The following is a 25,503-nucleotide window of genomic DNA, read 5'->3' as shown; positions in this document are numbered from 1 at the left end:
GACAATTAACAGCCAGTGAAAAATTATGCAAATATTTCGGTCAAGACCTCCGCTTGACCGTCCTCAGTGCAGAATAAAACTGATAAAAATAAAAAAATCAAACCTTAAAATTAAAATACAAACCTAAAATTGGACGACCCTTTCATAGTATTGATGAAAGGGTATAATAATTTACGGTTATTGTGGGAAATACTTTTGGATAGAAAATAAATCAGATTTTGTTTGTCCCGAGTAGAGGGAGCAAATAAATCACCAAAACTCCGTTTTCGAAGTTAAATTACTAAATAAAATATAGCATTTTCTAAGGCTAATTTTGTTTGACATTCAGCAAGGGGTAAAATGGAAGACCAGAGACTCTAAATTTGGAACCAGGTAGTGAGGAGTGTACTGCCGAAGTTTGTAATAAATGTTAAGACTATGCTTATTACGGGTAATACTTTTGTTATTATGGGTAATACTTTATTATGGGTAAAAAATAAATCAGATTTTGTTTGTCAAGAGTACAGGGAGCAAATAGATCACCAAAACTCTGTTTTCAGAGTTAAATTACTAAGTAAAATATAACATTTTCTAAGGCCAGTTTTGTTTGAGATTCCACAAGGGGTAAAATGGAAGACCAGAGAGTCTAAATTTGGAACCAGGCAGTGAGGAGATTTAGCAAATTTAATAGTTTTCCTTACTAACTACCGAAAACCATAGCAGTAAACAGAATTAACTATCAAGTTTCTTTAGTCAAAGAAACTTAAAAGACGTATTTAAACAGAAGTTTTCAAAACACTAAAAAGTAATAGAATCTAAGTTGAGTTTGAAATCATTTCAATAGCCCTTGTTTCTTCTTTACCATGTTTTAACCCATTGTCATAATCAAGTATCTAAAACAGATAAATGAAATAGCACAAGGGAAAAACAATCGAAAACTCAAGCTTGCCTGAAGGAACAACTAACGCTACCTACTTTCGCCCACCGAAAATCTGAAATTAGTTAAAAAAAGATGTTTTTGTTATTATTAACTTGTGTTGAATTGGTCGTAAAATCGCCCATGTTTTTTAAGAAGGGATGAGCGGGTTCGAGTACACACCCAAGCCTACTCTTCAGGTTTTAAAAGTATTAAAGAAACATCCCATATTTTGCCCTTTTTTACGCAATGTTTACCATTGTAAAATCAATTAAAAATGCTTAGAACAAAAAAAAAACTGTTTTAAATTTTTTAAAAACAAAGTGGAAAAAATATTTCAAGTTGCATTCAATTAGACCTCTGTCTTTAATCGAAATACATAATCAGTAAATTTGTTCAAACATAACACATACAAAACTTGTAAATTGTTTCATAGCGAGATCAACCACAGCCCGCAGATGCCATGCGTCTTTCCAAATTTATAGTTTATTCTTGAAAACGTTGATGAATGAAGACAAAACTCAGGTTTCTGTCATGCTAATCTATATTAGCGGATGGAATTTATTTTTCAAGTGAAATTAAGCAAAAAAAATCCGTATCAAACATAACATATCAATCAAACATATAGAAACGGTGAAACAATTGTAAGTAGTTTGAATTTGGGCCATGATGTTGACAAAATTGATTAAGAATCTAGATTTTAAGTAGTTTTGGTGCACAACTATTTCCCTATTTAAGCTGAGTTATTTTTTTGTCGCTCTAGTGTAATTTTCGCCATATTGATAAGGGTATTAAGCTAAATTCTGACTGAAGACGGTAAATTTTGTCAAGGGATAAAGAACAAAACGCCATTGCTATTATCTGATATTGTTAGTACTAAATTAGTTATTGGTTCGTCCAATCAATAACGCTTGTCTGGTCAAAAATTTTGTCTGCCGGAGATAATGATTTTTCAGCTCTTGAAAAACCGACCGGAAACCGATATCTTCGCCTCTGTAGAAATATTTTGAACAATACGGAATCGGTAGACCAGAAGGAATTTAGCTTCTCTCAGAGTTCAAGTTAATTGTAGTATGTTCGGATACTTTTATTTTGCCCTATGTGTACTTTCGAAGGTTTTAATGCCGAAATTTTGCCCAGTGTACTGCCTAAGTTTGTAATAAATGTTAAGACTATGGTTATTATGGGTAATACTTTTGGATAGAAAATAAATCAGATTTTGTTTGTCACGAGTAGAGGGAGCAAAGAAATCACCAAAACTCCGTTTTCAGAGTTAAATTACTAAATAAAACATAACATTTTCTAAGGCCTGTTTTGTTTGACATTCAGCAAGGAGTAAAATGGAAAACCAGAGAGTCTAAATTTGAACCAGGCAGTGAGGAGATCCGAGGCTTTGAAGATTTATGCCAAAATCAAAGCCCAGTTTTATATCCAGCTTCTCCATCTAAATTATGTTTGTCAATATTAGTTAGTGAAACCACGAAATTCCTGGGGATCCTACATGTGAATTTCCTTCTTTTGTTTTAGGGGAAGGGAGGAAGAGATGGCGGTTTTCCAATATTTTTTATATTATTTCTGATTCGCCAGCCGCCCACTTTAGATCTTGTCCAATAAAAAATTCCTCCCTTGATATGATTAAATAAAAAAAAACAAGTTTTTTTTAACTGAAAGTAAGGAGCGACAATAAAACTTAAAACAAAAAGAAATTATTCCGTATATGAAAGGGGCTGTCCCCTCCTCAACGCCTTGCTCTTTACGCTAAAGTTTGACTTTCTCACAACTCTATTTTTTTTAAACAATAAAGAACTTTAGCGTAAAGAGCAAGGCGTTGAGGAGGGGACAGCCCCTTTAATATACGGAATAATTTCTGTTCGTTTTAAGTTTTAATGTTGGTCCTTACTTTCAGTTAAAAAAACTTGTTTTTTTTATTTATTTTTTGAAAGTTTTTGAATAAATGCAGGTTTTGATCTTGGCTCACAGTACATGAATAATTAAAACAAAATTTTCATATTAATTTACTTTTATTTGGTTAAATGGCTTTCTCTAAACTTGTTTCATTTTATTTACGAACGTTTTTATCAGTAATAAATATACGTAACTTACGAATTAATTTACGTAACGAACTTCTATATTCATATATTTTTAATACGTATATTAGGGGGTTCACCCCCTAGTCAATACCTTGCTCTTTAAGCGAAAGTTTGAATTTTGTTCCAATTCTTTAAAACTGACCGCTTAATCACAAAGGCCGTTAATTAGAATAAATAGCTCTTATCAAAGTACTAAAAAATCTCTGGCTTAAAGAGTTAGGTATTGACAAGGGGGTGAACCCAATCATATATGTAATATTTTCTGTTCGTTTAAAGTTTTGATGTTGCTGCTGTTGGAGCTGAAAAACTTATATTTTTATATTTAATTTCTGATCTTTTTTTAAATAATGCTGGGAAGTCCGGCGTCCCCTTCATAGCAATGCCCCTTCCCCTATGAAAACTTCATGGAAAGATCCTCCCACATAATCTCCGACCCCCCCCCCCCACTACCAGGATAAATCTCCCCTGAAAACGTCTGTACTGTATACTTCCCAATAACCAATACTATATGTTAACATTGGGTAAAGTTCATAACTTTCAGCCCTCCTCCCGGGAACTTCAGGGGATTAAGTCATCCTAAAAGACATACTTATAATATTTTCCAACATGCTGAACAAAATGGCTATCTCAAAATTTTTATCAGGTGGCTTTGGGAAAAAAGGAGCGTGGGAGGGGGCCTAGTTGCCCTCTATTTTTTTTGGTCATTGGTCACTTAAAAAGGGCACTAGAACTTTTAATTTCCATTCCAATGAGCCCTCCCACGATATTCTAGGACCACTGGGTCAATACAATCACCCCTGGGGAAAAAATAAAAATAAATACGCACCCGTGATCTTTCTTCTGGCAAAAAATGCAAAAGTCCACATTTTTGTAGATAGAAGCTTGAAATCTCTACAGTAGGGTTCTCTGATACGTGGAATATGATAGTGTGATTTTCATTAAGGTTCTAAAATTTTTAGGGGGTCTTTTCCCCTTTTTTCGAAAATCAGCTAAATTTTCTCAGGCACGTTACTTTTGATGGGTACAATTAAACTTGATGAAACTTATATATTTGAAATCAGCATTAAAATCTGATTCTTTTGATGTATCTATTTGTATCAAAATACCGTTTTCTAGAGTTTCGGTTACCATTGAGCCGGGTCCCAATAGCCAATACTATATGTTAACATTGGGTAAAGTTCATAACTTTCAGCCCTCCCCCTGGGGGCTTCAAGGGATTAAGTCATCCTAAAAGACATAGTTATAATATTTTTAACCATGCTGAACAAAATGGCTATCTCAAAATTTTGATCGGGTAACTTTGGGAAAAAAAATTAGCGTGGGAGGGCGCCTAGTTGCCCTCCACTTTTTTGGTCACTTAAAAAGGGCACTAGAACTTTTTATTTTCATTCGAATGAGCCCTCTCACGATATTCTAGGGCCACTGGGTCGATACGATCGCCCCTGGGGAAAAAAACAAACAAAAAAAACAAATATACACGCATCCGTGTTCTTTCTTCTGGCAAAAAATGGAAAATTCCACATTTTTGTAGATAGGAGCTTGAAACCTGTAGAGTAGGGTTCTCTGATACGCTGAATATGATGGTGTGATTTTCATTAAGGTTCTATAACTTTTAGGGGGTCTTTCCCCCTTTTTTAGAAAATCAACCAAATTTTCTCAGGCGCGTAACTTTTGATAGGTAGACTTAAACTTGATGAAACTTATATATTTGAAATCAAAATTAAAATCTGATTCTTTTGATGTATCTATTGGTATCAAAATTTCGTTTTTTAGGGTTTCGGTTACCATTGAGCCGGGTCGCTCCTTACTTACAGTTCGTTACCACGAACTGTTTGATTTCAATGTGGTGCAATCTGACAAGTTCTTAAAGAACAAGCAGAATGAAAAGGTTGGGAAGAGCTTTGGAGTGGCCATGGGTCTTTTTTGCTTTCGGCTTACTTTTGCAACAAGTTTGGTCGTAATAAAGCGCAACAAAAGCTGTCTTTCGCTTGGAGTTTTCAATTTGTATCTCGTGAACCCATTTTTATAAAAAAGAAAAGAAAAAAAATTAATGTGATTACACATTCACCTAATCTTCAAGGAATATTGATCATAGTTAGATACTAACTGATATCTGCGTTAGTTAAAAATTAAATGCTGTTGTCGTTGATGGAATGTATTTTTCAAGTGAATTTAAGCAATAACAATCCGTATATTTCTGTGACAGAAACATATATTTTCCGAAATTTCTAAAATCTTCACCTTATGTGACATGTATCTGATGGTAGCATAAGTTGAATATGGTAAACTAAATAACAAATTAACTTTTTCATCCATTTTAGGATTTTTTTCAATTTATTTACTTAATATTATTTATTAGTCAGCATTTAAAAATTTTTAAATTATGCTGGGGAATGTTTCACTTTTGATTGCAATAGAAGCTTTCAATTCTTACTAAGCCTATCCTAGTGATTTATATAAATTCTTGTAAAGTAAATTTTTATCAGCCTCTAAGTCTTCTTTCCAAACATATAATTTGGGATTTAAATGAGCTACGTGTATAGTCGAACGTTTTGACTTCAGTTAGGAATAAGCCGCCATTTGATATGAAAAGCCCCAAAACCTTTAAAGCAAAAATATGTTTAAGGTTATTCAGCTATTCGACAATGATGAGTTTTAAAGTCTACTTAGGTCGTCAAGGGAGAATTGGACTGATTACTAATGAACAACTTAGAGACCCTCCAACAAATTCTAATGGCTCCTTCAAGGTTCATTACCATAAGATTGATCCAAAATAAAAGTTACCATTCCTGGATCAGCTTCAGAAGGGTTTACTTTGTTTTTTTAGCTTGAATTCATTCTTTACTAGGTTTCGGCGGATACCACAGTTATTCCTTTCAGTAAAGTACGAATGAAACTCGCGCTACTAATTGGGATACGACTTTCCAGTTGATATATCGAGTAATTTTTGTATGTTTTGAGTTGAACATCAGTTTTATTTTAGTACATTACAAGTTCATTGTTGGTTTTATTTTCTATTAAGTCTAATATATATTTCTTTTCAATTTTAATTCATTGTTCGTTATAATTCCTGTTATTTTTTTCTCTGATCAAGACAGCTTCGCTTTTTACTTTTGTTTTCTGTCTTTATGTATTTTTTTTTTTAATTTAATCTCTTTTCTTTTTTAATTCATTTCTGTAAAAATGAGAAATTAAAAAGAAAACCAAAAGAAAAAAGAAAGGCTGTTTTATGTTTAATTTACAAACTCATAATGTCTCTTTTTAAAGGTTAAACTTTAAAAAAAACCTCTAATCCCGCCCCCCCCCGCTCTGTGTACGTGACTGACTGCTTGACAGACGAATCCTAAATTCATATAATTTCTATGCGTTTCAGGTTTGATTTTTTTGAACATCTACTTTTTGCCCGTTTAGCTTCCAATTATTAACTCAAACGGGCATTTATTATTTTCAATATTACCTCATTATTCATTTAAATTTTTGCTCATTTTTGGTTAACAGTATAGGTAGTACTTGTGCAGTATTTTGAATGGAACTTTAGTGCATATTAACCTGATCAAACTAGATTAATATTATAAAACACAATCGCATTAATTTGAGAGCTTCATTAATGTATTTATTTCTCAATGTAATAATACTAAAAGAGAAATCGCTGAAATTGTATATTGCTTTCATTAAAGTAGAAATGGCACTCGCACTGCAATGGGGTTTCATAGGGGACGACTTCCTGGTTCATATTTTAGTAAGCTGTTGCCGATATACCCTTTTGATAACCTCTCACGATCCCCTGGAAGTTTCAGCTTGATATGGTGAGCTGTTCCAAAGATATTCCCGATATGCTCTTTTGACATTCTGTATGCACATAGTTTTTTCTAATTTAGTTCAACTTTTCCCTCAACATTTCCTCAACTTTTCACTTCAATATCCTCAGCCTTGGCAGTACTCACTAAAGAAGCAGTAGTTGGACTGGCAGAAGTAGTAGTAATAGTTGTAGTAGTATTAGTAGAAGTTGCAGTGGTAGCAGCGTGCAAATAATGCCTTTTAGTCAATGGATCTTCCCCTTTAAGCATTTTTCTGAAAGTTCTGATCATTCGAACGGAAATTAAAAGTTCTAGTGCCATTTTTAAGTTACCAAGAAAAATGGAACGCAAATAGGGCCTTTCCCACGCTCATTTTTTTCGCCAAAGTCACCCGATCAAAATTTTGGAGAGCCATTTTGTTTAAAAGATATAATAACTATGTCTTTGAGGATGACTTAATCCCCCACAGTCCCCGAGGGAAGGGCTGCAAGTTATGAACTTTGCCCAATGTTTACATATAGTATTGATTATTGGGAAGTATGCAAACGTTTTTTAAGGGGAATTTTTTCTGGTAGTGGGGTTGGCTGGATCAGGGGCTACAAGGGAGGGTCTTCCCATGGGGGAAGGTACAATGCTATTAAGGGGGTGCCGGATTTCCCAGCATCATTAAAAAAACGATCAGAAATTAAATAAAAAAAACAAGTTCTTTAACTGAAAGTAAGGAGCAACATCAAAACTTTAAAACGAATAGAAATTGTTACCTATATAATTGGGTACGCCCCATTGTCAATACCTCGCTCTTTACGCTTAAAGTTTTTTTTAGTGCTTTCATAAGATCTATTTATTCCAATTAACGGCCTTTGTGATTAAGGGTCAATTTTAAAGAATTAGAACAAAATTCGAACTTTAGCATAAAGAGCGACGTATTGACTACGGGGCGAACCCCCTAATATACGTAATAAAAATATATGAATATTGAAGTTCGTTGCGTAAGTTAAATCGTAAGTTACCTATAATTATTACTAATAAAAACGTTCGTAAATAAAATTAAACAACTTTCGAAAAAACCATTTAACCAAAAAAATTAAAATTATTATGTAAATTTGTTTTTCAATTATTCATGTACGCTGAGCTAAAATCAAATCCCGCATTAATTTAAAAAAGTTCAGAAATCAAATTGAAATCAAGTGTTTTTAACTGAGAGTAAGGACCGACATTAAAACTTAAAACGAACAGAAATTATTCCGTATATGAAAGGGGCTGTCCACGCCTCAACACCTCACTCTTTACGCTAAAGTTTGACTCTTTCGCACAACTCTATTATAATACAAAAAAAAACTTAACGTAAAGAGCGAGGCGTTGAGAAAGGGACATCCCCTTTCATATACGGAATAATTTCTGTTCGTTTTAAGTTTTAATGTCGCTCCTTACTTTCAGTTTAAAAAAACTTATTTTTGTTTTAACAGAACAGAAACAGGTACTTTGAAAACAGAACAGAAACAGTGCCCATGCTTAATTCCGAAATCCAGAACCAGTTATAATATAAGGTTTAGTTTCATTGGCTATTTCTGTTAAAATCCATGTTTGATCTATTAACGCTCTTTCCTTAGAAAGCAAAAAGATTTTTATACTTTTTTCAAATGGAAATTTTATTTTTCTTAAAGGATTCTTTTTCAAATTGATTTTTTTTTCTGCTGTTGTAGTTTTATGTGTTACATACATTCATTTAATTATGATGTTTGTCTATGAAAAGACAAAAACGATAAGAAAAATGCTTACATTGTAAAAATTCCACGCCTTCGGGGATCGAACCTGGCATCTATAAATTCGCAGTCCAGCCCTTTCCAGCTGTTCTACTGCAACTTACTTGAATTTGTGTTTGAAATGATATCTCATTAATCAAATTTATGAGAAATAAATGAACCAATCAGAGGTGGCCAAAGTTCCGAAATTTTTACCGCCCGGAGGCTTTGGTTTTAGAATTCAGTTTTAATTTTGGCTTTGAGAACCCAACAAGGAAAGTGCAATTTATTTCTAATATCCACGGCAGCAATTAAAAGGTATTTACTTTTTCATCTTTTCTTCTGTTATAGTAAAGGGGGGGGGGGCCAGGGGAATACTAGTTTCGACAAGTGTGCGTCTGTTGGACAAAGGGAAATATTTGTAATCTATTTCGTTCTCAGTAAAACACAAATGGTGCAACAAGCTTTGGACTTTTATGATTAGGAAGGGGGAAAAGGGCAGAATCAGAATTTTTGTTCGTTTTAATTTTTGTTCGTTTTAAGTTTGACTTGTACATTCAATTTAATTTTTATTCGTTATGAGATTTATTTACTCATCTGTATTAGTACTTGTTAATTCTATGTATACTGTAGTCGATTATTTTGTCCATTGTCCTAAGACCATTTTTGTTTGAAAGGCACAAGCCCTTTCAATTTCCAATCGAATGAGCCCTTTTGAAGTTTCTACGACAACACTTTCAATAAAACCTTTATGTCCCGAGAACATAACTTACAACCCTTGTCCTGAGGCATAGGGATGGGGGTTTTCATCCTCAAAGACCTAATTTCCAGAACTTTCAACTACGTTAAAGAAAATTGCTATCTAAAAATTTTGATTGGACGTGTTTGGGGAAATGGTGGGCGAGAGAGGGGGCTTAGTTGCCCTCAAATCACTTTCGACTATCAAAAAGGGCACTATTGGAGGGGAAAGCCCCGGCCCCAAATTATAATGCTATGCCCATGTCTACCACACCGGTTCTGCAAATATCGGGTTTGGTACTACCCTATTTACAGTATACTCTGTCCCAGGGTATGATAACGCGATCGAGTGGTCAAATGGCCACTTTCTAAAGCCACATGTACCCGCCTTGGGTTACGGCTCGAAAATCTCTTAACTCTCTCCTTGGAGGTAACAAACCTCCCTGTCAATATAATAATGACGGTACCTCGTAGCTCTATTCCTACCCTGCCTGGGTTACGGAAATTAGTACGCAGTTTGTAGAAAATACCTTACTTGTATTCTTCCAAAAGGTCACAATAGTACCACAAAAATATATATATCCCCGAATGGGGTCAAAACGCAGACTAAAAAAATGGCTATCTCTAAACTGTGATTGAATGGTTTTGGGCACCTTTGGCTTTTTTTCAACATAGAAGAAGTTGCTTTTTCTGCTGTAATTCCAGACTATAACTATTTTAAGGGAAAAGAACAAAAAAGGGTACAAGTTGCAATCCTGCAAGACTAAGCATAAATGTTGTATCTCTCGAGGCTCAGGTTTCGCACAGTAACTATTTTAAGGAAACAGAACGAAACAATAGTATTCGTCTTAGATTGTGGTGTCTTGAGATACATTATTTAACTACCATGTTTTGAACTAACCAAAAGGGGTCCAAAGGGGCTTTTAATTTTAACCAATGTATTATTCTCTTCAGTGATTGCGCCATTTAAAGGATTAATTCTTTTCTTTTAGAAATCAGGATGCTGACACCATCGTTTATTGCCGAAGCTAAAAGAATCATTTGCAGTCTGTCAAATCAAAAAAGTGGAGGAATGAAAAAAAGTGAAGAAGATCAACTGGTGAGGCACTGGACACTCAGAAATATTCTTGAGCAATCAGAATCAGAATGTGCTAATCCAGTGTATAAAATGTTACACTGGTATGCCACATGCGGTGTTGACCGCGAGGTCATGAAAGCAGTCTCCCGAATCTCAAAAATCCGATGGGACCGTCGTTTATTTAGCAGCAACTGCAAAGTTGTGCATTTAAATGTGAGTTACCAGAGTAAATTTCATTATTTAAGCCTTTTCGTGATATAACTTTGATTTTTCCATCAGAGTAGTTTTTAATTATCGTAAAAAATTCCTCGTTTTTTCTTCAATTCATTAACTAATCTATGTTCGCTTTTTTATTGCCAAAGTTTAAGTTGTTGGGATTTAACGTGTTTGGATTTAAGTTGTTGGGATTTAAGTTGGATTTAACGTGGATTTAAGTTGTTGGGATTTAACGTGTTGGGATTTTTCTCTGGTGGTACGCTCAGGGGTGGATTTTGGATTTTTTGAGGGCGGGAGTGGGGGTGGGCTCGTCTCCCCTTGCCCCCTCTTCATGCACCACCAGGCATACTGCCAGCTGACGCTGATTTCTTTATCAAACAGTTCGTGGTAACGAACTGTAACTAAGGAGCGACCCGGCTCAATGGTAACCGAAACTCTAGAAAACGGTATTTCGATACAAATAGATGCATCAAAAGAATCAGATTTTAATTTTGATTTCAAATATATAAGTTTCATCAAGTTTAGTTTTACTCATCAAAAGTTAAGCGCCTGAGAAAATTTGGCTGATTTTCGAAAAAAGGAGGAAAGACCCGCTAAAAGTTATAGAACCTTAATGCAAATCACACCATGATATTCAGCGTATCAGAGACCCCAACTCTAGAGGTTTCAAGCTCCTATCTACAAAAATGTGGAATTTTGCATTTTTTGCCATAAGAAAGATCACGGATGCGTGTTTATTTGTTTTTGTTTTTTTGTTTTTTGTTTTCTTTTTCCCAGGGGTGATCGTATCGACCCAGTGGTCCTAGAATATCGTGGGAGGGCTCATTGGAATGCAAATTAAAAGTTCTAGTGCCCTTTTTAAGTGACCAAAAAAAATGGAGGGCAACTAGGCCTCCTCCCACGCTCATTTTTTTCCCAAAGTCACCCGATCAAAATTTGGAGATAGCCATTTTGTTCAGCATGTTCGAAAATATTGTATGTCTTTTAGGATGACTTAATACCCCGAGGTTCCCGGGGGGAGGGCTGAAAGTTATGAACTTTATAGTATTGGCTATTGGGAAGTATACAGACGTTTTCAGGGGAGATTTTTTCTGGTAGTGGGAGGGGGGGGGGTTGGTCCAGGATTATGTGGGAGGATCTTTCCATGAAGGAAGTTTTCATGGGGGAAGGGACATTGCTATGAAGGGGACGCCGGACTTCCCAGCATTATTTAAAAAAAGATCGGAAATTAAATATATAAAAAAAAACAAGTTTTTCAGCTGCAACAGCAGCAACATCAAAACTTTAAACGAACAGAAAATATTACATATATGATTGGGTTCACCCCCTAGTCAATACCACGCTCAAAAAAGATTTTTTAGTACTTTCATAAGAGCTATTTATTCTAATTAACGGCATTTTTGATTAAGCGGCCCTTTTTAAAGAATTGGAACAAAATTCGAACCTTAGCTTAAAGAGCAAGGTATTGACTAGGGGACAAACCACCTAATATACGTATTAAAAATATATGAATATAGAAGTTCGTTACGTAAGTTAATTCGTAAGTTACGTATATTTATTACTAATAAAAACGTTCGTAAATAAAATTAAATAAGTTTCGAGAAAGCCATTTAACCAAATAAAAGTAAATTAATATGCAAATTTTGTTCTAATTATTCATGTACGGTGAGCCAAGATCAAAACCTGCATTTATTCAAAAACTTTCAAAAATTAAATTAAAAAACAAGTTTTTTAACTGACAGGAAGGAACGACGTTAAAACTTAAAACGAACAGAAATTATTCCTTATATGAAAGGGGCTGTTCCCTCCTTAACGACTCGCTCTTTACGCTAAAGTTTGACTTTCTCACAACACTATTTTTTTTATACAATGAAAAACTTTAGCGTAAAGAGTGAGGCGTTAAGGAGGGGACAGCCCCTTTCATAAAAGGAATAATTTCTGTTTGTTTTAAGTTTTAACGTTGTTCCTTACTTTCAGTTAAAAAAACTTTTTTTATTTAATTGGTCAAAGGGATAACTATTTAACCGCAGTTTTTTGGCTGTTATTGATTACTGTTGCGGCAGTCCTGATCATGGCTAAATGTCGATTTGACGCCCTTTTTGTCAAATATTACCAGAATTAAAAACGTTTTCTAAAAATTGTTTTTCTGTTTATGAATGAACAAGACCTATGCAGTAGCAACGGCTCTGGAAGAGCTTTATTACGCCTGAATTAACAGCTGCAACCTAGTAAAGAGTAGTTCACTGCCTATAGTAATCGAAAGTTTAAAAGTGTCTTTAAAAAAGCCATTAATTTGTAATTCTGGAATTAAAGCTTTTATTTCGTTTCTTACTAATTGCTAATGTTAATGAAAAAAAAAATTTACATAAATTTTGACAATAACTTAAAACCACTCGGAAATAGTCACACGTCAGAACAAAAAATACATTATTGGAATTGTCAAAACGCTTAAAACGGAAATTTTCATTCCCTAAGCCTGCAAACCCAAGGAAATCCCCGAGTCTTTTTTACCTGTTGCTAGAATGCCACTGGAAAATTAGAAGAGAGCTGTTTAAGATGATGTCAAAATAATTATTCAACTCTATGTCAATTTTTTGCATAAGTATAAATTTTCTATGCTGAAGAAGTTGAGTTAATCTAAGAAAAACCTACCAGTAGCAAAAAAAGCGAAAGTGAAAAAACGGTAAAACTAGATACTGGTCATAAGTTATTATAATAATAACTATTTTCTATTTACGCTTAAAAAAAAAGGTTCTTCTAATGGGACTAAATAGCAAAGATGATACTTGAAATGAAAAAAAAATATTTTTTCAAAGTTTATGTAATTAACTCGTGATAGACAAATGAAACTGAATGGCTGTTTTTAACAAAATAAACTTAGCCGTAATATTACCCAATGTTTGTTAAACTCTGCGAAAATTACTGAGAACAGAACCGACGCAAATAACGGATTAGGAGCTGAAAAGTCGTTGGAAGATCTAAGAAACTAAAGTAAGGTCAGGTTTTAATAAAGCACTAGTTTTACACAATTCTAAAAACCAGCATTGTAGATATGTGCTCCATAAACTTAGACCTCTAAAAAATTTCTTATATAATTTTTGTGGCTAGTAATTCAATATCAGTTGAAAAGAATTTTTTCTCATTTTAACCTACATAAGGCAAAGCGCCTATTATACAATTTCACACAGAGACAAAAAAAAATACATAGTGGACATAGGAGTGATGCTGAATGATCACCTGGATTCAGAAAATGAGCTTGATCCAGTTCAAAATGTGAAAAAACAAGGCTCTAAAATTACGGCCGGATTTAAAGCTTTTACACTCCTTGGCCCAAGCGTTGTTGCCGCTCCATTTCTGCGAGATTTTCGGGGAAATCCCCGAAATTCGAGGAATTCCTGTGCTGTTTTAAGATCGCTATTCCGTGAATAGGTAGCGCGGCACCCGAGCGAACCTGGCGTTTTGACGATGGATCGCATCAGTCCAGATTTAGTTAAGAAATTAACTTAAAAAAGACAAGTTTTTTTTTAACTGAAAGTAAGTTTTTTTAAAGTAAGGAGCGAAATTAAAACTTAAAACGAACAGAAATTATTCCGTATATGAAAGGGGCTGTCCCCTCCTCAACGCGTCGCTCTTCACGCTAAAGTTTTTTATTCTTTAAAAAAAAAAACTGTGAGAGAGTCAAACTTTAGCGTAAAGAGCGAGGCGTTGAGGAGGGGACAGCTCCTTTCATATGCGGAATATTTTCTGTTCTTTTTAAGTTTTAATGTCGCTCCTTACTTTCAGGTAAAAAAAACTTGATTTTTTTAGTTAATTACGAATAAAAATCAAACTTGTTCAAGCTGCTGTGGAATCTCAGAGAGTTCAAAAATTTGATCTGATTTAAATACAAATTCCAAGATCCGGCAGTGAGAGTCGAAAATCCATTAATAATATTTATAAATTTTATGACAGAAGTTTTGTAGTGAAAATTGTAGTCATTATATAGTTAAAACCAAATCAAAATCAAAAATCTTATTGCAAATAAAAAAAAGTAACTATATACTACAACTCGATTCTAAAACTCTGACTCGAAAACCCTGGAAAAAATTTAAAATTTTCTTGTACTTTTAGGAAACCCCACTGCTCCATATCATGGAAGCAATAAAGGAGGCAGATGCAACTGCTTATGCCTGCTTCAATGAGGCAATGCCTTTAGGACCTAATGCTCTAACAGGTAAGCTGTTTCTATCTTGGGGTGACCTCATTTTCGAGTTGGATCAGTTCCGTTCAGGTTATTTAATTAAATATAAACGTCATACCATCAATAATAGTGTCCCAATCAAGCGTCGTCAAACTCTCAGTTAAAGTTTGCTGTTTTGTGTCATATAAGCCTCAAAACAACAAACGATTAAGCAGTAGTAGATTGAGGAGAGTACATATATGCAGGGGTAGATTTGAGAAAGTTTCTGCTGCGCTGGAACTCACAATGACATAGAAAAGTTTGCAGTGGTACCTATCATTGCTTACCTGTCCAGTTAGTTTGAAAAAAATAATGCATTGACAGGACCTTCTTCTCTGACAAAAGTCCATTACTGCGTGGATGTGAGTGTATTTAAGAAATGAAAGGAATTAGAGTTGCTTTAGAATAATCTTTGATTAATTTTGAAAGCTAGTAATGATACACTGGGATTTATCTCCGCTTATCAAAACGAGACCTAGAGTTAGCTTTATGCTGTAGGGAGCTTTAGCTTTATGCTTTATGCCTCGACACTCGTCAGTTTTTATATATTTGAGCGTCTAATTACGCCTTAGCATATTCTTTGGTCTCATGTCATGAAGTATCACTTCGTTTTTTATTCGTAGGAATTATCATTGTTGCTTATTTTTTTAACTCTATTTTTCATTGTTCTTAACATCCGTTTTGAATTTTTGTTTTTATAATTTTCACATATCTTCTAACACCATATTTTTTTGTTCTTCACTTTCATTTTTGATTTGTTGTAATTGTTATTTTTCAATTTTGGGAAAATATTCATATGAGCAACGTCATCTTCATATAGGCTACATCAGTGTTGTAATGGTGGCATACTCTAATACAAAAGTCTTATACATGTTACAGCTACATATGACGTCACATTAATTATCATTTATAGCAAACAATTAGCTTTGGTTGAGGAGGACTATCAGTCTATTTTGAGAAACTCTCTAAGTAATTTTAAAACTCTACGAAAATATTACAAGAAGACGATTCTAAAACGCAAATTTATGATTATTATAAACGATGATTCGTTATAAAAAGAAATTTTTGTCCAATTACCTGAAATGTAAAACGTATGTGTCCGAGAGAACGATTCGAACGACATAAGTTTTTAAATGAAAATGAAATGAATCGCCAGGAATTCAAACCACGATTAACTGAAGCAAAGGGTATTGACACATTGCCTAAAATAGTTAAATCCAAAATGAAGGAGAAAGAGAAATGAAGTTGGAACCATTGCCACGTCAAGAACTTGTAAATTAACTAATTTCGGTTTTTGGATGTAACTTGCTCTCTAAAGAGTTTCACAAACAGATAAAAAACTTGACTCTTGTTCTGTTCCAGCTTTATTCAACTTAAGAGACAATTGAACCATCAATAAACGTAAAATTTTTATCTTTAAAGTAGCTAAACAAAAGCCTGGATCAAAGCGAGTCAAAAATGAAATTGAAGAAGTAAGAATTATTAGGGTAGGAGAACAACGCTATTGCGATCCTCAACGCCAACAATCTGCGGTGCAAAGCCCAGTACAAACCTAGAGAGATGCCGAAAACTACGCAAGTGTTAATTACAAGTCATTAGGGCTCTTTATCTTTGCATGTATTCATTTTGTAGCGCTCCGTTCTCTCAAGGAAAGACTGCTTGCATTGTCAGTTTGCTTTGCCACCTTCACAACTTCTAAATAAATTTCTTAGCCTTTTTTTTACGATGTCTCTTGCTTTCTAAAGAGTTCCACAAATAAGTCTGAAACTTGAACTCATTTTTCACTATAGCTTCATTTTCCTTACTCTCATCTGATAAAGATAGGACTATCCTCCTGACAAGGAAGATGGAAGTTTAAGAATTCAAAGCTGGAACCAGGTCCTGTTGTTTTGGATTGGCTCCAATCTAGCCACCCACTCAAAGGCGCTACCCCGTACTGCCCATCGCTGATGCTTCTGGCGGCTTTGTCTCCCCTCGCCAAGCACCTTGATGACCCAGACACCTGCTAAGACCACAATTTTGACGAAAGGCTAACGATACCTAGTGCAGGCACCTACTCAACATGGGCAGTTAGGTAAGAGGAACTCAAATAGTGATAAAATCAGATATTGAAAGGACAACGAAACCACTCGAAAGATCAGTATAAGCTGTGAGGATTTTAAATGAGAAAAATGGAGGCTCTAGATTCAGCCAGGTTGAATGGAAAGTAACGGGAGACCGAGCTTCGTTCTACCCCAGGTACTTGGCCCATAACAGGCTGGTATACCTGTGATTCTCGCTCTTGCTTGGCTTCTAACCTCATATTAATATAAATTTCTGTTTCGCCCATTTTGCCACCAATTAAGTTTACTTTGATCCTGATTTTGCCTAATTCAGGTTAGGTTTATTGATATTTATTAGGTATATGATGTTGCATAATTCAGGAACAACTGCGTTTGTTCCATTGTACGTACCCTCTAAAAGTTCTAAATTATGTATTAGCAGAATTGTCATTTTATTTTATAGTTTTAAGCTTAGCTAAATAAATATGATTTTAATAACCCTTGAAAGAGACAAATGGCATGATTCATTTAGTAAATTATTATTTAGTTATTAGGATGACCTCATAAAGTGTGATTCCATATCACAGTTATCACGTTCATGAACATGAAAATGATGCATATATGCCCAAATATTCTTTTGGCAAAACCAAGGAATAAAAACTTCCATTTAAAATTCTATGACTATGGTAACTTAATATTGTACTTCTACCTATGAAAAACTGTACTTTACTTTCGTGCTAAAGCTATGTAAATGTATCGGAGATCAGGTCTAAATATAAATACACAGTACATTTTTCAACTCGGAAGTATAGGAGAATAATATCTCCCATTTCCTGTGGCCTTTTATGCTGTGACCATTTCCATGTGGCATTTAAAAAAAGGAGAAAACTCTGTGCTACTTAAGCAAAAATATGATTTCCTAAGGTTTTTAAGATTAGGGGCAGAAAACCTCCGGTCAATAGTTTTCAGTCATTGCGATTTTAAACCTTATTTTTTCCTAGTATATCCCCGCCTCAGGACGACACGTACTATGATAAATAGTTCTGATATTTTAACATGATACCCTATATTAAAGAATTTTTGATAATTTAAAGGATCTATAACTGATGAAATATCTTTGGGAAAAAGCTTTTGAACTCTATGCATTCTTGAAATGCTGTACAATAAAACAAAACAAAACCTTATGAAAACCTCAGAATTGCGGGGAATCATAAATTTTGGGAAAAGACATGATCCGGTGCCACTCCTCCTGTGAATAAATGCCTTTCCTAGCGTATTTTCTAAATAGTAATTATATCAATCTATTTATTATTTTATTTATTTACTTTATAATTTGTTCATTTGCTTATCTACTTATTGTTTGCAGTTATAATACATTGATTTAAGGACCTTTATTGAGTTTGAAAGGATCTTTACTTGGTAAAGCATCTTTAAGAAGAAAATCAATTAAATTATATAACAATAATGATTTATTTAAGTCCTCTATAATATAAATTATAAATATTCTGAAAAGAGGAGCAAAGGGGAAAGGGGAAAAAGGACACACAAAACACACAGACCAGAAGATACTAAACTAAGAAAAATACGAGAAATGAGCTAAGAAAAATTAGAACAGTAAAAATTAGAGTAAGAAATACAAACAATTCATATAATTAATACAAATAATACAAACAATTCATCACAGTGTAAAATATCTTTTCTAGAAGGACATGACAAGTGATGAACATAGCCAATTAACGATACCATTGAAAAATTAGAAATTTTACTATTTTTACGAAGGAAACGGTAAAAAAAAACTTGGCAAATTTAAGAAACACGGAATTAATGGATCTTTTTTCTTGACTAGAGAAATAGAACACACAGGGGCCACAAAAATATGTGGGCCAAAGAAAGTGTTATTAAAAGTGGCGTAGTGTACGTCGGTGGAACTGACATCTGACTCGGGCTAGTGCTTCATATGGCTTTGTAATTTTTTCTTTGAGATACGGATAATGAGGTGTTTTGCATCACAAAAAAGTTTATACGAATGACTCAATATTGAGAGTCAAGATATACGAAAGACTTTTCTTCAGGAACTACAGTTCCATGTATATCAAACAGTTCGCGGTAACGAACTGTAAGTAAGGAGCGACCCGGCTCAATGGTAACCGAAACTCTAAAAAACGGAATTTTGATGCCAATAGATACATCAAAAGAATTATATTTTAATGCTGATTTTAAATATATAAGTTTCATCAAGTTTAGTCTTACCCATCAAAATTATGCGCCTGAGAAAATTTGGCTGATTTTAGAAAAAAGGGGGACCCCCTAAAAATTATATAACCTTAATGAAAATCACACCATCATTCAGCTTTTAAGAGAACCCTACTGTAGAGGTTTCAAGCTCCTATCTACAAAAATGTGGAATTTTACATTTTTGCCAGAAGAAAGATCACGAATGCGTGTTTATTTGTTTTTTTGTTGTTGTTTTTTTTGTTTTTTTCCGCCCAGGGGTGGTCGTATTGACCCAGCGGTCCTAAAATATCGTGGGAGGGCTCATTGGAACGGAAGTTGAAAGTTCTAGTTTCCTTTTTAAGTGACCAAAAAAATGGAGGGCAGCTAGGCCCTCTCCCACACTCATTTTTTCCTCAAAGTCACCCGATCAAAATTTTGAGATAGCCATTTTGTTCAGCATGGTCAAAAATATGATAGCTATTTCGTTTAGGATCACTTAATTCCCCGACGTCCCCAGGGGGAGGGCTGAAAGATATGAACCTTACCTAATGTTAACAGATGGTATTGGTTATTGGGAAGTATACAGACGTTTTCAAGGGGGATTTTTTCTGCTAGGGGGATTGGGGATTATATGGGAGGATCTTTCCACGAAGGAAATTATCATGGGGAAAGGGACAATGCTATGAAGGGGGCGCCGGATTTCCCATCATTTTTAAAGAAAAAGATCAGAAATTAAATAAAAAAAACAAGTTTTTCAACTGAAAGTAAGGAGCAACATCATGACTTAAAACGAACCAAAAATATTACGTATTTGATTGGGTTCACCCCCTAGTCCATACCTCACTCTTTAAGCCAAATATTTTTCAGTACTTTCATAAGAGCTATTTATTCTAACTAACGGTCTTTGTGATTAAGGGGTTATTTTTAAAGAATTGGAACAAAATTCGAACCTTAACTTAAAAAGCAAGGTATTGACTAGGGGGCGAACCACCTAATATACGTATTAAAAATCTATGAATATAAAAGTTCGTTGCGTAAGTGAATTCGTAAGTTACGTATAGTTAAGTAAAATTAAACAAGTTTCGAGAAAGCTATTTAACCAAATAAAAGTAAAATTAATATGCAAATTTTGTTTTAATTGTTCATGTACAGTGAGACAAAATCAAAACCTGCATTAGTACTAATAAAAACGTTCGTAAGTAAAATTAAACAAGTTTTGAGAAAGCTATTTAACCAAATAAAAGTAAACTTAATATGCAAATTTTGTTTCAATTATTCATGTACGGTGAGCCAAAATCAAAACCTGCATTAATTCAAAAATGTTCAAAGATTAAATAAAAAAAAACAAGTTTTTTTAACTGAAAGTAAGGAACGACGTTAAAACTTAAAACGAACAGAAATTATTCCGTATATGAAAGGGGCTGTCCCCTCCTCAACGCCTCGCTCTTTACGCTAAAGTTTGACTTTCTCACAACTCTATTTTTTAAACAATAAAAAACTTTTCTAAAAAAATTTCTAAAAGCTTCCCAAGAATTAAACAAACTGTAATAGGCCTGTAAGAAGAGCAAACAGAAGGCTCTTTACCTCGTTTCGGAATACAAGAAGTTAGGCCCTCACAAAATGACTTTGCTACATAATTCTGAAACAAAGCAGCTTTACACGATAGGGAAAAAATTAAGAAAAGCTTGGGAGAGCTATGATTCAATTGTTCAGACATGATCCCATCAATACCTGCAGATTTACCTGATCTCAGAAGTCATAACCAGTTTTCAATATCAGAAGGTGAAACTGTAATATATCTATGGGGATTTCAATCATCAAAATAGGTTAATAATTTTGAATTAAATATGGTGTCTTAAGGAGGAGGGTCTGTTAAAAAAAATTTTAGAAAAATATTTGATCCGATCGTTCATTGAAACAACATCTTGAGAAGAGGTTGGAAAAGACACCAATTTAGACACGCAGTGCCGTTGTTTTGTTTTGCCATGGCCCTAGGGCGTTAGCGCAATAAAACTCAAGTATATGCATCCATTTTCTTAAAATATAAAGATGTCTTTGCCTCCTAGCTTCAACAAATTCAAATGTAAGTTTGATACCAGGGATTCTAAAGTAGATCATCAGCTTGTAAATGAACCTCTGACATGAACGAGTTATTTGTAAAAAAAAAAAAATGTGAATCGTTTAAAAAAAATATTCTTGTAGAAAACAAACAAGACAAATGAATAAAGAAAAACACCCTTTTTCACGCAGCAAATGTAAGGTCAGATACAGAGATAGATAGATAGTTTATTTTAGCCCACCATTAAAAGAAAAACGGGGCGTGGTAAAAAAAACGATAAAGAAAAAACAAAGAGTACAAAAAACCTTACTTCAAATATAAACGATTAGATTTTAATAACTTTTAATTACTTTACATTGCGTAAGCATAACAGAAACAAAGAAAAACAAATTGTAAAATTGTTCTAAGTTTTTAAATTTTGCCAAACATTCATCCCTCAATATATTTAACAGCCATCTCTCATCGAACTTACACTTTTAATACACTTTATTTGTGAACTCATTCAATTCTATACACGCCTGCATCACCTGGCCCACACTCTGATCTATGCTTCCACGGATCAGACTAAGACAAGGAAAATCTTACTTATAGTTCAATCTTACGCTTAATGGGTTTAAAGAACGGTTATTTGGTTAAGTCAGTACTTAAATATTTTGTTTCGTCTTTGAACAGCCTAAAGTTTGTAAAATAGGCACACCTGAGACTGAGGAACCAAGTCTATTAAGTTTAGTTCATTTGTTCATCTATGAGTCTAAGCTGATTCAGTCCAGCATCTTGCAAACAAGGCCAGTAAACGTCCGTTAGTTAATCCAAAAATCTGGATCATCCCTTTGTTCTATGACTATCTACGTTAGTTCTGCCCTAAGTTGAATGAATAGATGATATGCCATCTATCTACAAGTGAAATGACAATCTTTTTTACACAATCCTGAAAAAGCTCATACAAGATTTCCCCTCCAAATTCCCATGTCTTCATTGCAAGTTGATTTTAATTCAAGTTGGTATTCGAGTCTCTCATAAATCATTCTTGCCTGCAATAAGTCCATGGTTGGTTTAGAAACTTTCTAAAATGCATTAAAATACCGGGGACTTGAAACACAATTTTACTGAATCAGTAGGAAGAATATTTTACATTATTTTGTAAACTTAGTACTTTTCAAGACAAACTTTTAGCAAAGCAAAAGCACAACTTTAATGCTGTTCTATGTCAGCTCTAAAAAACTGCTCAGCAGCAAATGTAAAACGTAACTGTGATGCTCCTGATGCGACGCCCTGCTATAGCTTCAGCTTACAGCAACACTGTTACAGCTTACAGTAACTTTTTTGGACATCAACTAAATAGTCACCAGCATGCTTCAGTTGGTGCAATGCAGCGTCCTTCCACATAGGTTACTGCTTCATTGTAAACCAAGCACCGATTATTTTTGAAAATCCTTATTGAAGCGTAATCATGACTTTTGTTGATTTATTCTTATAAATATTTTGTCAGACCAATACTGCATTTCTTTTTACAGCAACGAACGTTCGAGTGTTTCTCACTGTTTTAATATTTTGTTGAATTTCGCCCTGAATATCTTTTACGGATGGTAATATCAGTTGGACATTATTTAATGAGCTTTGGCTAGAATCGGTAGAATAGGTTGAGCCATGAGCCAAAATCAAATCCTTCATTAATTTAATTACATGCAGAAATAAAAAAAACAAACAGTTTTTTAACTGAAAGTAAGGTGGGGCATTAAAACTTAAAGCGAACAGAAATTATTCCGTGTATAGCCTTTTCAGGGAAAAAGAAAATGATACTTTACATATTTTAATTTTTTAAGACTTTATAGTTTATGGTTTGACTTTATAGACTTTATAGTTTGGCCTGCTATTTCTGTTCTGGAGAAAAATTTTCAGCAATTTTTAACAACATACGCCGTTTTAAAAATCCGGACACAAATAGCAGTGATTAATTTAGTTTCATATCTCCTCTAGTTGACTTGAAATAGAAAGCTTAATACCACTCGCAAAAAAATCTATTTACTTTCTTTGATAGCTTGGATACACTTACCCTATTTTGATTTGGCTAAATTTTAAGAGCAGAAGTAGCCCCGAAAGTTTGAACATAATACCCTCTGTTGCTTTTGGGATACTGTTGATACGCCTTATTCTGAATTCGCATTAAAACAGTGGTTTTTGATTTAATCTAAAGGCAACATTTAGTTTTTAAACATAGTGGGCAAATGGGAGGGTGGGTGTGTTAGAGGGATTTTCGACTATTCTAAAGGACACTAGCACTTTCAATTTCCAATCGAATGAGCCCTTTTTGAGTTTCCATGACAACAGCTTCCTATAATTTGTAGCTACCTTCATCAAACCACGAAAGTAACTGGATTAAGTAACTGGAAAGTAACCACGAAAGTAACTGGACATAATTTGATGCGAAGATTTTGATGCTGCTATTCTTTTAGGTTTGTTGCTTGAACTAATATATATATATTTGTGGTTCCTTTGTTTCATAGTTCAATGATATATCTACTTCATTTGTTCTTTTTTTTAATTTTTAATCCAGTTACTTTCGTAGTTTGATGAAGGTAGCTGCAAATTTTAAATGTAAGTAATTATATGTTTGATGTTAGTTTATTTTAGTTTTATGTATATTTTTTAGTTATAGATAATTTCAGAGACCACACTGCCTTTCCATGACGATAAAATAAAAGTTCAAAATAGGGATAAAATCCTTTTTAATAGACATTGTTTATAGACATTCATTTTTAGGCGGTATCATCAAACAAGTACAAATTCAAGGCAGCAGCAATTTGTGCAGAGATGGAAGAATATTTCTTAACACCGTGTGGATCATGTAGGCAGTTTTTGATTGAATTTTGCAGTGATATTCCTTTATTTATATGCAAACCTGACTTAGAACCACATTCATATATAGAAACCACAAGTTCTGCCCTATTACCCCAAGTTTTTGGGAGGCTTTAAACATTGACTATATCGAGTAATTTCTGTATGTTTTGAGTTTTATTTTAGTACATTACAAGTTCATTATTGGTTTTATTTTCTATTAAGTCTAATATATATTTCTTTTCACTTTTAATTCATTGTTCGTTATAATTTCTGTTATTTTTTTTTCTCTGAGCAAGACAGCTTCGCTTTTTACTTTTGTTAAAAAAAAACTATTTTTTTTATTTAATCTCCTTTTTTAATTCATTTCTGTAAAAATGAGAAATCAAAAATAAAAACAAAAGAAAAAAGAAAGGCTTTTTTATGTTTAATTTACAAACTCATAATGTCTCTTTTCAAAGGTTTAACTTAAAAAAAACCTCTTATCCCTCCCTCCCCCTCTGTGTCCGTGACTGACTGCTTGACAGACGAATTCTAAATTCATATAATTTCTATGCGTTTCAGGAATTCAGGTTTGTTTTTTTGAACATCTATTTTTTACCCGTTTAGCTTCCAATTATTAACTCAAACGGGCATTTATTATTTTCAATATTACCTCATTATTCATTTTAATTTTTGCTCATTTTTGGTTAACAGTATAGGTAGTAATTGTGCAGTATTTTGAATGGAACTTTAGTGCTTATTAGCCTGATCAAACTAGATTGATATTATAAAACACAATCGTATTAATTTGAGAGAAAATTTTGAATGATTGTGTTTGGGGAAAATGGTGGATATTGGGAGGGGGAGGCTGGTTACCCTCCAATCACTTTTGGCTGTTAAAAAGGGCACTAGAATTTTAAGTTTCCAATCCAATAAGCCTCTTTTGAATTTTTCAAAACTTCTTCTATATGAAGTGCCTTAATAACCCTCCTCCCCCTCTAAAAAAATGTGCCTTCTTCGCTCTTTACTTAGGCAGCGCTATTGCGCAGTCTACGGTTTTTCTGCACCGTGGTTGGCAATTAGTGCTTCTAGGGGGTTTGTTTCTCACAGACATATAGTTTCAGTAGCCATCTCGGAAGATATTTTATTGTTTAGGTTAAGTGTAGTCCTATTTCAATATTTGAGTGAAATTATTATTTGTAATGTCATGTTAATCTTATTGTTTTAATACTAAGGTTAACGTTGAAGTGCGTAGAAGTCAATGTAACGTTAGAACTAGTATATAGTCTCACTGTTAACGTAGAAGTCCAAGGAACAAGCAAGTCACATCCATTCTGTCCAGATTGGACTAAATGAAAGTTAATAACTTTTATTAATACATCATCAGTAGGATAAAGTTTCCATCGCATATACCACTCTATCCTTATTCTTTATGTGTAATTCCAATTTTTTATTCTTTTGTGTAATTCTGCAAAAGTGGAAGATGTGATTGTGCTAAGACCAGTTCATTAGGATTAGTTTTGGCTTTCACCTTGGACTAAAGAACTTAGCTAAAATAAATTGAATTTATAGGTTGTTTTTCTTTAGATTGAGTGC

At 33.9% G+C, this 25,503-nt stretch overlaps 1 protein-coding gene across 1 annotated transcript; it reads left to right on the top strand.

The window, feature by feature from the left end:
- The first annotated feature begins 9,204 nt into the window (after positions 1-9,204).
- Positions 9,205-25,263, top strand: LOC148940255 (uncharacterized). The gene is made up of 4 exons (XM_089106115.1): positions 9,205-10,553; positions 14,667-14,769; positions 23,851-23,935; positions 25,143-25,263. The coding sequence occupies exons 1-4, from the start codon at positions 10,263-10,265 to the stop codon at positions 25,261-25,263; spliced, it is 600 nt and encodes a 199-aa protein (XP_088962241.1). The 5' UTR covers positions 9,205-10,262.
- The last annotated feature ends 240 nt before the right edge of the window (positions 25,264-25,503 follow it).

This window comes from Artemia sp. Qi Xiang Cuo, chromosome 20, assembly GCF_049724085.1.
Source record: "Artemia sp. Qi Xiang Cuo chromosome 20, ASM4972408v1, whole genome shotgun sequence".
Taxonomy (NCBI): Eukaryota; Metazoa; Arthropoda; class Branchiopoda; order Anostraca; family Artemiidae; genus Artemia; species Artemia sp. Qi Xiang Cuo.
Note: the sequence above shows the minus strand (reverse complement) of the source record. Positions and strands in the feature narration are given on the sequence as shown.